The following is a 13,206-nucleotide window of genomic DNA, read 5'->3' on the forward strand; positions in this document are numbered from 1 at the left end:
GACTGCCTTCCATCACCTGAGCAGCTGCCGTCTCTTTCTGCCAGCCCGCTTTGACTCTTCTCCTTCTTTTTCCTTTAATTTTAAAAACATTTTTTCTGACTCATCTGAACTTTTTCGGTCACCTCCTCCTCTCACATCCTCTCAGTTTTGATAATTTCTTTATCTTCAGTTGTTCATCATGCTCTAAGACCTTTCACATTGTTATCTGTCACAATCACCTGTCCTTCATGTTCCCCAAGCACCCATGCATTTATGTTGCTCTCATAGTTTTGGACACATCTCTATCATTGTTCTTTGTGTTTCCCACTCCCCCTCTCCCCCAAACACACACACACACACACATACAGTGTATATCCAACCCCTTTCTTGCTCCATATCACTGGGGAAAAGGTTACTGAAATGAAGTGCTGGTAGAACAAAGTGTTTATCCCCTGTTTTCCCTTTCGCTCTTCAGCTCTTGATATTGTATATCCACTGTGCACTGATGTTTCAACAGAGTGCCTGTCTGCTTCTGTCAGCACCATGGGAGTAGGCTGTATGTATGTGTGTGTGAGTGTGTGTATGGAGAACTGGGAACAGGGAAGGGAGCTGAAGGTTGACTGTGACGTGGAAAAGGAGGGTTGAAAGGGATTCTTAGTGCTGGTGCGAGAGGACAGCAGTGGTGGGAGATGCAGGGGGCGATGGAGCAAGAGAGAGAAAGGTGGGAGATGCAGGGGGCGATGGAGCAAGTATCAAGAGAGAGAAAGACAGCTTGTCCCCAGATCACCAGGAAAGCTGGAAGCCCTCGACTAAAAGCAGCTTTCAGCACAGCTGCCTCCTGCCACCATTTGATGCTGCTTAATAGACAAAAAGAAATTAGGGCTGCTGTTGCTTCTACTGAGACCACATCAGCATTCACCAAGAGGTGAATTTACTGTATATCATTTCTAATACCGCTTGTCAGATCTATACTATATGAACAGGACTTACAGTATGCTGTTTTTAAAAAATCACAGGCCCTCCTTTTAAACAATCAATATCTGGGTGAAAATCTGATTTTAAAAATAGTTTGGAACAAAAACTCTGTTATACAAGAACAGTTTCTTTTCAGCTACAGCAACCCTGGTGCATAATTAGCACCTTATTAGCGTTTTGTCATGATTTCACTCCCTTTCTGTTAGTATTATTAAGAAGATGAGATTTTCTGACCTGCGCCTAATTTGCGCAGTAGCTGACATCTTGTACTGTGAAACAACAAATTTGGGTGAATAAGGGCAGAAAGCTATTACAGTTACTTTACAGAAAACTTTTTTGATCCAATTCAGCAGCAAACAGCTGGAAACACAACACTGTGTTAAGTCCTGATACAGTGAACCAGTTGGCAAGCAGCTGCGTATTTACGCCTTTAGACAGAGTTAGATTCATTTGGATGCCTGTTTCTGCCATATTCACTCATCATTTTATCTCAGATTTGGTCTCCACTAAACCCTGAGCAAAGTACTGTATATCTAAACAGTTGCCAAAATTCTCCCCAACGTGTTCACTGCTAGCTTGTTTTGTTGGTCAACAGTTTGGTGCTGGACAAGTAACTTACAGTAGGATTTTAGATCTTTCTTGGTGCGAACAGTTGAGCTGCCCATTTTGTGTGTGCAGAACATGATGTTGTACAATCAAAACTGAGCTGAAAATTGCAAAAATGCCTCCTAGAGCTCAGGGGAACTGCAGTCAGTGATGATTCCTCATCACTAAACATGATCCCTTGCGTGCACACATTTGATTGGTTGTTAATGTAAAACCTTGATTAATGCTGCTTTGACTTGGCATTTGACATGTTGGCTTTTTTTTTTTTCAGAAAATGATTACACATCTGTGCTGACACAAAATGAAATTCACAAGACAAAAAGGAAAAACATAAACACAGTTGCTTTTATAGAGTGCATGAGGGCTCATAGTTAAGTGTATGATGTGGACTATATAGTATATGACCATCACTGTAATGAAATCTGGATTGAGCTGAGCACCTTCGGGAGATTTTGGAGGGATGTGTTAGACGGCAGTCTCCACCACTACAACACCAAATAAAGGAATGTCCAGAGAGTGTTATCCATGCATCGGTACAGTTCCAGTGCCATGTAATTAGTGACCCATCTGTAATTATGCACAGTAAAGGTGATTTGTAATAAAAACTCTAAATACATGTGACATATGCAACGATTCTATAAACAGCACATGTAACACACTATGAGCAGGCAGTCAGAGCACCGAGGTCATGGTCAAGTAAATAATTTATTCTCTTTATACCTATGTTATTATCTGCCAGAGTGTTTGATGTCTTTAATTTATTCTTCTACGCCCACCATGAGGATTGCCCTGCCTTGTCAGTACTATAGGAATAGTGAGAAATGGACTGAATTATTGTGTGGCGGTAGCGTGGGAGAGCGCTGAAGTGCCATAAGCTAAGCAGTGCCTCAGCGTGGCCACGCTGACGGAGAGAGAAAGGGACGAGACAAAGAGGGTTCACGGGAACAAAATCAGACAGCAGACATGAACAAAGCCAGGAGGCAGGAGAGAGGGACCCTGACAGGATAGAAAAGCCTGGAGTCAAGACCTCTGGCCCATCAGAGAGAGAGACCGAATGAAAGACACCCCTGCCTCCCACTCATCCTCCTGTTCTCACCTCCATTCTTTGGATTTTATTTGCCACATAAATAAAGGGTCTATTTCTCCAGCAAGCATCCCCAATAGCCACTGATTGATCTCTTGTCAGTGGTAGAAATTAGGTACAGCCTGTTTATTCTCTCTCTCTCTCTGAACCTTTGACTCCCCTTTTTACTTCTTCTACTTCTCACAAAGAGTTAGAGGCAGCCTTTAGGTTAGAGGAGCTTTTTCAGTTCCTAAAGCAACTGGAAAATCGTAAATGAGTGAAGTAAAAAGACTGATATTCTCCACCACGGTGCTTCTATAAATTCTCCTGCCCTCCCCCTCATGTTCCAGTCGAGCTGCTCTATGACAAACAGTTGACAACTGGTTGTACTGGGCAGCTTCCAGGTGGAACTGTATGAAGATGTTCACTCAGTTCTCCCTCAATAAATAAAAAGTTGTTGTTGTTTTTTTTTTATTTTTTATTTTGCTCCTTGAGGCCAGACGGCACAAAGCAGCCTGGGTAGTTTTGTAATTGTATAGTTTCATAACATTATGTTTCGGTGTGCATCAGTTTGAGGGATGCGTCTGTGTCAGAGGAGGAAATGTTTTTGTTCTCGACAATCCTTGTTTCTGTTTTCAAGCTGTCTTTTTTTTTTTCATATGTACAACCGGTGACAGCACTCTCTCTTTGTCCTTCCTTACTGGAAGCGATCACAAGGACACTGTCATCACTTCCATTAAGACACACGCACAAAAATACAATTGTGTTGGTTAGTTCTCTTTCTGTCTCGCTACGTTTCTTAAACGTCCTTTCTCTGTTACTCTTTGCTTTTTCCGTCCCTTTGTTCTCTTGTCTGTGTTTATACCAACAATGGAAAGATTCCCAAAAATACATGCTGTTTCTTTTGCTGATTTTACTTTGGCAGAAAATAAAACACTGTTGTGAACAAGTATTATAATACATGGTTTTACCATTATTATCAAAACAGAGTTGAGTTCCAACAAGGTTCTGTCGGTAAAAATAAAAAAAATAAAAAAACATCAATGTCAGGTTTTACAGTAGCGAAGCCCTTAGTCTTGTTATTAATTTGCCAGCAGGCACTGCTTTTTGTTTACTTTGCTTTACTCAATTATGATTCATTTGTAAATCAACTACCAGTACTTTCTAATGTAGTGCTTTAGAACATCCTTCATTATGGCTATTCCTGTTGCACAGATGACAAAAGAGCATGTATTCACAAATCATGTGTTATAGTTTGAGTGAGTAGTCTTAGCTAATCTTAGCTTAGCTTCGCTTTAAAGCACCTTATACTTAAAGGTGCATTAGCGAATTTTTTTTTTTTTTAGCCGCTACAGGGTCTAATGAGACTCAAAACAATCTGACACTTCCTGTTTCCTAACAACAACTCCAATCCAAAGCAGTGTCAGGTGATGAGGGTGACGGTGAGGACAGCACTAACATTACACAAAACTTAAATTACTCCCAAATTAACATCATGTCAAGTAAACGCAAAGGTAAAATCATGATAGGTTGTTAATGTTACCAAAACAAGCGCGTTAGCTTGAGATGCTCACACATCCAGAAGGAAGAACATCACATCTGAATCAAATGTGAGTCCTCTGGCTGCTTTGAATGGTCTCCAACAGAAGAAGCCAGGTTTTTGCTCTTTCTTTGTCCCACTCTGTGCAAAATAGTGTGACCTCTTCGACCTGGCAGACACTGTTTTGGACTGTTAGCAGATGAGAGCTCCTTTGTGGCTGGCTAGGTGGTAGGCAGGGCTAATGTCTGGACCGGAGAAGCAGGAATAACAACAGAAGGGCTGTAGGCAGCAGACTGTCATGGAGGGGGGTAGTTTAGCTAAGAAACACCATGTGTTATCTCATTTTCACTTTATTTATTAGGTAGTGTGTACAGTCTTAGTTAATGCACCTTTGAATTACAGTGAGCTGTTTTGCTTTACAACCCAAACAAACATTGCTTTGTGGTGCAAAACAGAAGACGGTCCCATCAGGTTAAATAAAAAGGCACACGATGTCTTAATTTTGAGGAAAGCTAGTACTGTAAGACAGAAACCATTTTAATTGTAATTTGACCGAGGTATCAAAATGAAGACAGTGTTTTTGGTCTCAGATGCCTTAAGTTTGAGTTGTACATTGCGCAGCCTTACCTTTCTTAAAATGTAAGGTGCCAACAGACAATGACATTCATTACTGAGAAAAGCCAATCAGAAAATATTCATGCAGAGAATGAACAGCCTGTGAATTCTTCCCATTTTTGCTCAAAATTGCAATTCTGTTGGTTAACTCACATAACATCCATTTTCTTTATCTTGAACTTGTGTTTAAATTAAATGCATTAGTGCATCATATAATATAACAGCAAGTTGCACCACCATAACTATATTATTTCTATTATTGGTGCAGTACCAATTAAAGTGCAAATGCCAGAAACTCACAGGTGTTCGTCTGTCTGTAGAGTGCATGTGAGGAGGACAGATAAAGTGGGGACAGAGGCGGCCTTCCACCCCATAGAGGAGTACATGCTGCATGTGGAGGAGCAGTTCCAACATCTGGCCAGACGTGTCCACATTGACAAGAAACGAGTTTACCTGGCCACAGACGACCCTTCCCTGCTGCAGGAGGCCAAGACCAAGTCAGTGTCCAGGAGTATGTGTGTGTGGTCTGTGAGTGTGTTCATGTGTGTTGTCAGTCCATGTGATGGATACGTCCATTTGTTTTCCAGTTTTTCTCCAAGTATCTAACCATGGTTAGTTTTACCTTCTCATACCAGGTATCCAGACTATGAGTTCATCAGTGACAACTCCATCTCGTGGTCAGCAGGCCTTCACAACCGCTACACTGAGAACTCACTGAGAGGAGTCATCCTGGACATCCACTTCCTGTCCCAGGCCGACTTCCTGATCTGCACCTTCTCTTCGCAGGTCAGTCCACTCTTTCTAGTCCACATGTATCGACGGCATGTTATTATGTGTGAAGTGAGGGCTGAGACTGTGCCTAAGCCTTTCTCTGGTAGAGAAAACCCAAATAATTTAAGCATACTTTTATCATACTTCTAAAACTAGTGAAAGACTTTCAAATAAAAAACAGCCTTAATGTCTGATTATAACATTCAGCCCATTTACTAGGATTCTGATATTACAATGACACTTGTCTTATGTTCTTGCTGCTGAAGTGCTGTTTGTAGCAAGTTTTAACATGCAGAGGATGAGCTTCTTGTCTATTCTCAAACTAATGTCCAAGCTACATAATTCCTATTCACATTCTGAGTTTATTAGTCCACTTCAAGGATCTAACTGGAATGTATATTTTATCCCTCTTTAACCAGAAATAAAATGTCTTACAATGAGAAGTTCTTTTGTCCCTATATCAGAGTGTTCACGCAGCTCTTCATCTTTGTCACCAAGACAAATTCTTCAACTTTTATAGATTGCAACATGAAAATAATACCTGCTTCTGCCTCAGGTCTGCCGTGTGGCCTATGAGATTATGCAGACGCTGCATCCAGACGCATCCTCTTTCTTCTACTCCCTGGATGACATCTACTACTTTGGAGGTCAAAACGCCCACAACCAGATCGCCGTCTACCCCCACCAGCCACGCAATGGGGAGGACATTCCCCTGGAGCCCGGTGACGTGATTGGCGTCGCCGGCAACCACTGGGACGGATACTCCAAAGGCATCAACCGCAAACTGGGCCGCACTGGCCTCTACCCTTCCTACAAGGTCAGAGAGAAAATTGAGACGGTGAAGTACCCGACGTACCCTGAGGCAGACAAACTGCTCAACTCTCAAAAGAAGTAAAAGAAACTGAAAAAAGAAAAGACTGAGAAGGCGTGAGGAGAAACATGCAGACTCCGATTTCAGGGAAGGAGGCTGCTTTTTGTACAGAAGAGAGGCGTACTTAGTGCGCTAAGCTGAGAAGAAAAGAAAAATCCTGTACCCAGGGGTGATGGGTACAAGAATGCACTCTGTGTGTTTATGTGTGAGAGTGTGGGTTCATGTGTGTGCGCGCGAACGTGTACTGTATGTAAATGCCTGTGCGTATGTCAGGTTATGAAAGATTTGCACCCTACCATTACTCCCCCGCCTGATGTTCTAACGTCAGAGATGTAGACAAGAACACTGATTTTAAATAAGCAAGAAAACAATAACAACTACACAACTGACCAAGCTTGCTCTCCTGAGACGAGGCTGGGACTACTGGAAGACTGACACACCCCAGAGTGAGGCTGACTGGGGAAAAAATCTCAAACTGGAAAAAAAAGTGATTTGATTTTTTTAGTGCTTCTGGTTCGAAACTTGCCTTTCTTCTTTTTCTCCTGTTTTGTTTTTTGTTTGTTTGTTTTTTGTTTACTGAATGTACTGTATCCTCTTGCCATGCTCACTGCTGCCCCTCCCCCTTCCTCCTGCTCCAATCACTGTGCTTCCTTCATCTCGTCTCTACATGTGCAATTCATTTTATATACCATACTGTGCTTTCATCGAGTGTTTTTTAACAGTTTTAATTTTGTGTGTATGGGGCCTGTGCATTGTATACTGTACAGTGTGAATGTGCAAGAGGGTGTATGTGTGTGTGTGTGATGAAGTGAGCCTGTGTGAGCAGTGTGTGTTTTTATTTCTGGCTTTCCTCCCAACTGATTAGTGTTTGTGTGGCCCAGCGGGAGACTGGTGTTGACAGTATGATCTATCCTCAGCCCCTCAGCACTTGGAACAATGGTGATCTCCAGTCACTCCACCGATGACCTCTATTGAACAATGGTGACACTGCGTGAACTATGGGGAACTCATGGTGCACACACACACACACAAGAGCCGTCCCAAAGCTCACCAAAAGAAGCACTCCACTGAGATAATGTCCTTTTTTGCATCTCTGCTGTCTCTTCAGTGTCATGTTTGTTTCTTTTTTACTTTTAACATTGCTGATTTAAAATATAAATGAGGAAAATATGCCTATGTTTAAAATGATGATAATGCTGTGTCATATCAAAATCATGAAGACTTTTCATAATTTATGTTCTTGGGCATTGTCTTTGATAACCACGGTTCAAATAAACTTGAGAAACCAACATGGCATTTTTTTTCCCTTCAGTCTGATTTTGTTCACCATCTGCTCAGAGGAGTGACACCGGCTCATACAGTCAGGCTGAGTATGATCCTGAAACATTACACACATTCCATATATGTTTGAAAGGTTAATTTCCTGAAGAGTAAAAGTCATAAAACAGGTAAACTTGGTATCATCTTGGTTTCCTGGGATTAGAACTGCTTATTACATTCAGAGAACACCAGTAGTTGGTTTTGTAAAACATTCAGGAAGATTATAAATCCATTTTGGTGTCATTTCAGAGCAAAAACTCTTAAAAGTGTCTTTGATTGAGACATTGCTGTCCTTCATTTGCATATGCCTTGTGACGGCTATAAGATACTTTTACCCCAAATACCAAACTTTTCTCCCCAAGGAAGCACAACACAGGTGATCCATTAAAGCACCAGTAGAATCCCTGCTCTAGTGTCCTACTTCCAACATGTCTAAACAATTTATGATCTCAGACTCTGTCTTATTTGTGGGCTGTCTTGTTACTGTTTTACTCTAGGGGCTCTGGGATCTTCATTACAGATCTCTTTTTAATTTCTATGCTGATCTGCATGCTTCATTGGACACCCGTTAGGAAAACCACAGCACTGCTGGCGTAGATGAGCTTTTTGGTGTGTGTGAGAGAGGATAATAGTTTTATTGCTTTTTGTTTCACTGCCTGACAACAATCTGCAACCAATTTAGCCCACGTTGACAAAGCGTTCACAATGCACGTGCAGCGTGCAGCAGTTCGTTGAACATCTCTTTTCACTGGGAAAGGGCTTTATAAACGCACCCACTAACTGGAGGGCACTTTAATTAAAATGCACTCGTTGCTGTCACAGAGGCCTGTAACGGTCGTTTAAGAGAGACATTAGTTCACTTAATTATTCTGTTAATTGGACATCACTCCTGATCGAGAGCATTCGGGTTTTTAACAGGCGAGTTTCTTTCTCTGCATTTGTGGTCTAATTGTTGTGGCGCTTGGTGAGAGCATCTGTGGGCCTCCCACACAGAGCTGTGAATAGAAAGGGAAACTGTCCCATCTGAGCACCTGATCCACTCTCAGTTGTTTGTATCAGCTGGTCAAATTGTCTCTCTAAAAGGGAAATCATTTCAAAAGATACCCACTTGATTTGACTGAAACTCGGACTGCTGAAGTATCATATTGGCTTTGGCTGAAGTTATTTTGTAAAGTTAGAGGACTTTGGATTTTGTCACCACCAAAACTGCAATTGTGTTTGGAAATGATTGTGTCAGGGCCTGTATGGAGAGGAAGAACAAGGGCGGTGGAAAATACCTCTTTCTATATACAGTAAGCTTGTTGTTGTAAGTAAAGTTTGGAAAATTGTCAGCCTGTCCTTTAATGCTGTGAGAACACAGACCAAGAATCCAATGTGGGCCTGTTAACTCTGATGGAATTCATATTATATCAAGATAAGTGGATATGCCATCACCCTGTGGAATTCTAATCTTGTAAAGGGCAGCTAAATTAATTCTGACTGACTCAGGAAAAAGGGAGAGGAAATGGAAATGATTATTGTAGTCCTGGCTGGCTCCAATCACTGCTCTTTTGGCACTGCAGTGTAAGCGCAGTCTGCCCTACGGTACCTGGCCCACATCAAAGCCGGGGGAAGGAACTCGAATAAGAAAGTGTCAGGGCTTCACAAGGGAAAGAAGATTTTTCTCCTCTTCATCTTAAATCAACTCAGCAATCTGCAGCAGTTTGGCTTTTATTAGCTCAGTTTTTTTAATCTCACCTGTTATCCCCACTCACTATAAATCCAAATCTTTAAATTTGAGTCTTGGCACACTTCCAGAGGGACAAAGGCATTTTGTTTGGCACACAAGCTCTAGATAACTGTGACCCCTGCTGTGAATCGGTGTTTCTAATGGAGTGCTAACACACGCTTTGCAGTGAATTTAGTTTGAGGCTTTCATGGATTTACTACACTGCTGGACTTCCAGACCGATTGATTGTAGGCTTTCAAATCCGCCTTCTGTATACTATATCGTGCTTATATTGGTTTTACAAAAAGGTCAGAAAGATGAGTTTGTTCTATTGATTCATATCTTAAAGGTTCGTGCTCATAAAACTAGCAGTCCATAAAAGTTCTACATATTGACATCACCCTGCAAACACAACATTAGGTGATAAAAGGCTCAAACAGATTTCAAGTACTTAAATTAAATATCACTGTGTTGAGAGCAGAATAGAGAGCAGAGTGCTCATTCTTGCCAGGAAAATCAGCAGAACATGCTGATAACAGTTTCATGAGCTGTATGCACCGACAGTGGAGTTGTTGACAGTTCCAGCTGGTCTAAAAGCTGTGATGTCACACAGATAATGGAGCTGCAGTGACTGTAGCTTCCTTTGTGGTAGAGCAGACAAAGCGCTTTGTATCACCAGCCTGATGAAGACCAAGTGTGTCATTAGTGCTGTGACTATGATGTCATAATAATGGCATATTAATACATAGTAATGATAGCAGTGACTGTAATATTGTGAAAGCATATGGTGATGTTTTAACAGATAATTGTGTAATTGCAGAGATCTGGGCTTGTGTCTGATGGAAACATGAGCAGTGAGACGGTTACCCAGTTTTTAAAGCCCCTAAAGTCTTCATAATCAAATATTTTTCTATAATATTGCATATTCATGACTAATTAAGCAGAACATCCTTTGTCATGCCTGTTGTGTGACACCCAGCCCCCTTCTTGGTTCTACCTTTCTTGCTACTACCGCCCAGCTTTGTTCACACTCACCCGCCTTCCATCAGTAGAATCAGTGACTATGTATAAACGCCAGCTCTCAACATTCACTCACTGCCAGACTGTTGTTGACTGACTTGAGTCTCAGCACGCTCCAGCATTTGTTCATTCTGCACTTTCTGGTTCTGGCCCCTCGGGCTCTGACTCTGTTTTCCCACTGCTCCAACAGCTGCATTGATCTGTGTATTGATGTCTGTTCTCTTTGGACTTCTGGTCAGTCATCCCTCGGTTCTGATTATAAGTTTGCTCCAAGTCTAAACTGTTTGCCTGACCTGCCTTTATGAACTGTTTTCCCTCTGTGATCGTGATTTAACCTGTTCCTAGTTCTAGCTGGTTTGTTTACTTGATTGCCTCTTAACTCCAGTTTGCCTGTCTCTTTCTTGCCATATATATTTCGTATCTTGTTACCTGTTTAATTTTTCCTGAGCAGTATACTACCAATCTTTGAGAACTCAAAAGAGACAGCCACCTGACACATACTTGTTTGTCATTGTACTAGTCATCTTATTTACCCATCTGCCTGGTATATTCCTGCCATATCTTTCATTAGCGTCAGTCATCCCTAGAGCCTTGTTATCCCTCCATATACTTACTGTTATCAGCCAGTGTTTCTATGTGCTCCTTGTTACCTCTCTGATGAACAATATCTCCATTATTATCATTAATGTCCTGTTCATTATATATTGTAACCTCCTTGTCTTGAGTGTGCATCTGGCTCCTAAATTTAGAACAGTGGCATCCTTATAATGTATTAATGGTTTTAATGTCAAAACTAATCTTAATCTAACCTTTTTCACCAGAGGTGTAGGTGTCATTTGGTCAGATTTGAATGACAGTGATTAAACAACAGACCGATTGTCAACAGATTTGATTAAAATGCTGCTAAATTCTGATCCAAAGTAGGTGATATATCCATTTCCAAATGAGCCTGAAATAATATCAAATGAAGTAGTTCAGATCTTTCTCTTTCTGTAGTTTTCTAAAGAAAACAGAAGCGATAACACCCAAACAAACTTTGCATTATTTGTGAACACACATGAACCTAACAAGAGACCCCACCTAAAATTATAGTGTGCACAATTATGCTATGTAATTAGCTGCCACCACTGTGCCTGGTTAAGATAATCTGCCTGAACCCGGGGCTTGTTTGCAACTTGCCAGAACGTCTGTTTCTTGCCCCATTGGACTTTGCTGCTATAATTTGGCAGTCATCCCAGATGTCAGCAATTACACTACTGAGTGCGGTTTTATCTTAATCAATGAAAATAATGACCAAAATTATGAAAATAAGACTGAAGTTATAAGAGGCTTGTATATTCCTTTATCATGCAGGCTTTGATACTATAACTCAGTCTGGATAGTGATGTCACATTTTATGGTAACCTAATGGGCTGTGTGTCGATGGGATGTCTGCTCCACTGTATAGCACAAAGACTAATGTTCCTGTTGAAACATCCACTATCACTCTGTGTGCCCATGTGAAACCTGCTGCAGCAGTGGTGGAGGGAAGAGTCCGCAGCGACCGGCCGCCTCCCCCTGCTGCTGCCTGCAGGGTTCAGCCCGCTGTGATGACCATTAGCATCTGGCTGAGGCTGCAGGAGATAACAGGTGATTTAAGGCCCTGTACCCCAACACAGCTAGAGAGAAATGGCCAGCTGCTGCTTATCTCCCCCTCCGCCATACTCCACACACTTTTACATTAGGCTCCCCTATTCAAAGCCATCTGTCATTCCAGTCAGGGTTTGATAAAACCGCCTGCGTACCTCACGAATTGGGAGAAGTGGGAGACTGAGGAGATGCACGCCACCACTCCACCTGCATACTTATACACATAACAATTCAGAGAACCACACCAGATGAATACTTAGAGCCCAGGACAACGCAATGGGACTCAACAGCAGTAGCTGAACAGAGCGCACAAAAGATACTGTACCTGGTTGTAAAAGAGAGACCTGAGTATGTTACATCACCCGTAGACTAATTGTAAATCAGTGTTCTTGGTGAAATGAATGTGGTCAGGATAATAATCACTCTGGGCTGCAGTACATCAGCCATTAATGCACAGTGCCAAACACTAATCACAGTGGGTGCACCAATAAAAACTCTGGAGATGATAACATTTCTCTACAGAAAGCATTATGTCATTGAGTGTTTTCTGCCTCTTAGAAATATCATTCCCACTGATCACTCAGAAGGATTTGGCATGTCTACAGCCTCATGATTAAATCTTGTAATGCCATACCATATTGGACAGCCATCAGCTTTCTTCATTAGCATAGCTTTCTTTTTAGATGTGTGTGTGTATATAAAGAAAAAATTCCCCACTCGACCCCCCCCACCCCTTTGGAGCGGTCTTGTATTCCTTCCTTCAAGCTTGGGTCCTCTACCAGAGGCCTGGGAGCTTGAGGGTCCTGCGCAGTATCTTAGCTGTTCCTAGGACTGCACTCTTCTGGACAGAGATCTCAGATGTTTTTCCTGGGATCTGTTGGAGCCACTCTCCCAGTTTGGGGGTCACAGCTCCCAATGTTCCTATTACCATGGGGACCACTTGTGCCTTCGCCTTCCACATCTTTTCTAGCTCTTCTTTCAGCCCTTGGTATTTCTCAAGCTTCTCGTGTTCCTTCTTCCTGATGTTGCTATCGCTTGGGATTGCTACATCTATCACTACGGCCTTCTTCTTCTGTTTGTCCACCACTACTATGTCCGGTTGGTTGGCC

The 13,206-nt window shown here is 41.9% G+C and overlaps 1 protein-coding gene across 2 annotated transcripts in view; it reads left to right on the top strand.

Moving 5' to 3' along the window:
- fut8b (fucosyltransferase 8b (alpha (1,6) fucosyltransferase)) overlaps positions 1-7,716 on the top strand; it is a 95,107-nt gene extending 87,391 nt beyond the window's left edge. For both annotated transcript variants that reach the window (XM_020603946.1, XM_020603947.1), the window contains exons 8-10: positions 5,099-5,275; positions 5,414-5,564; positions 6,106-7,716. In XM_020603946.1, coding sequence (XP_020459602.1) covers positions 5,099-5,275; positions 5,414-5,564; positions 6,106-6,444 — 667 coding nt within the window. In that variant the 3' untranslated portion in view covers positions 6,445-7,716. The remainder of the gene's footprint in view (positions 1-5,098; positions 5,276-5,413; positions 5,565-6,105) is intronic.
- The last annotated feature ends 5,490 nt before the right edge of the window (positions 7,717-13,206 follow it).

Source organism: Monopterus albus, unplaced genomic scaffold (assembly GCF_001952655.1).
Source record: "Monopterus albus unplaced genomic scaffold, M_albus_1.0 scaffold63.1, whole genome shotgun sequence".
NCBI classification, from domain to species: domain Eukaryota; kingdom Metazoa; phylum Chordata; class Actinopteri; order Synbranchiformes; family Synbranchidae; genus Monopterus; species Monopterus albus.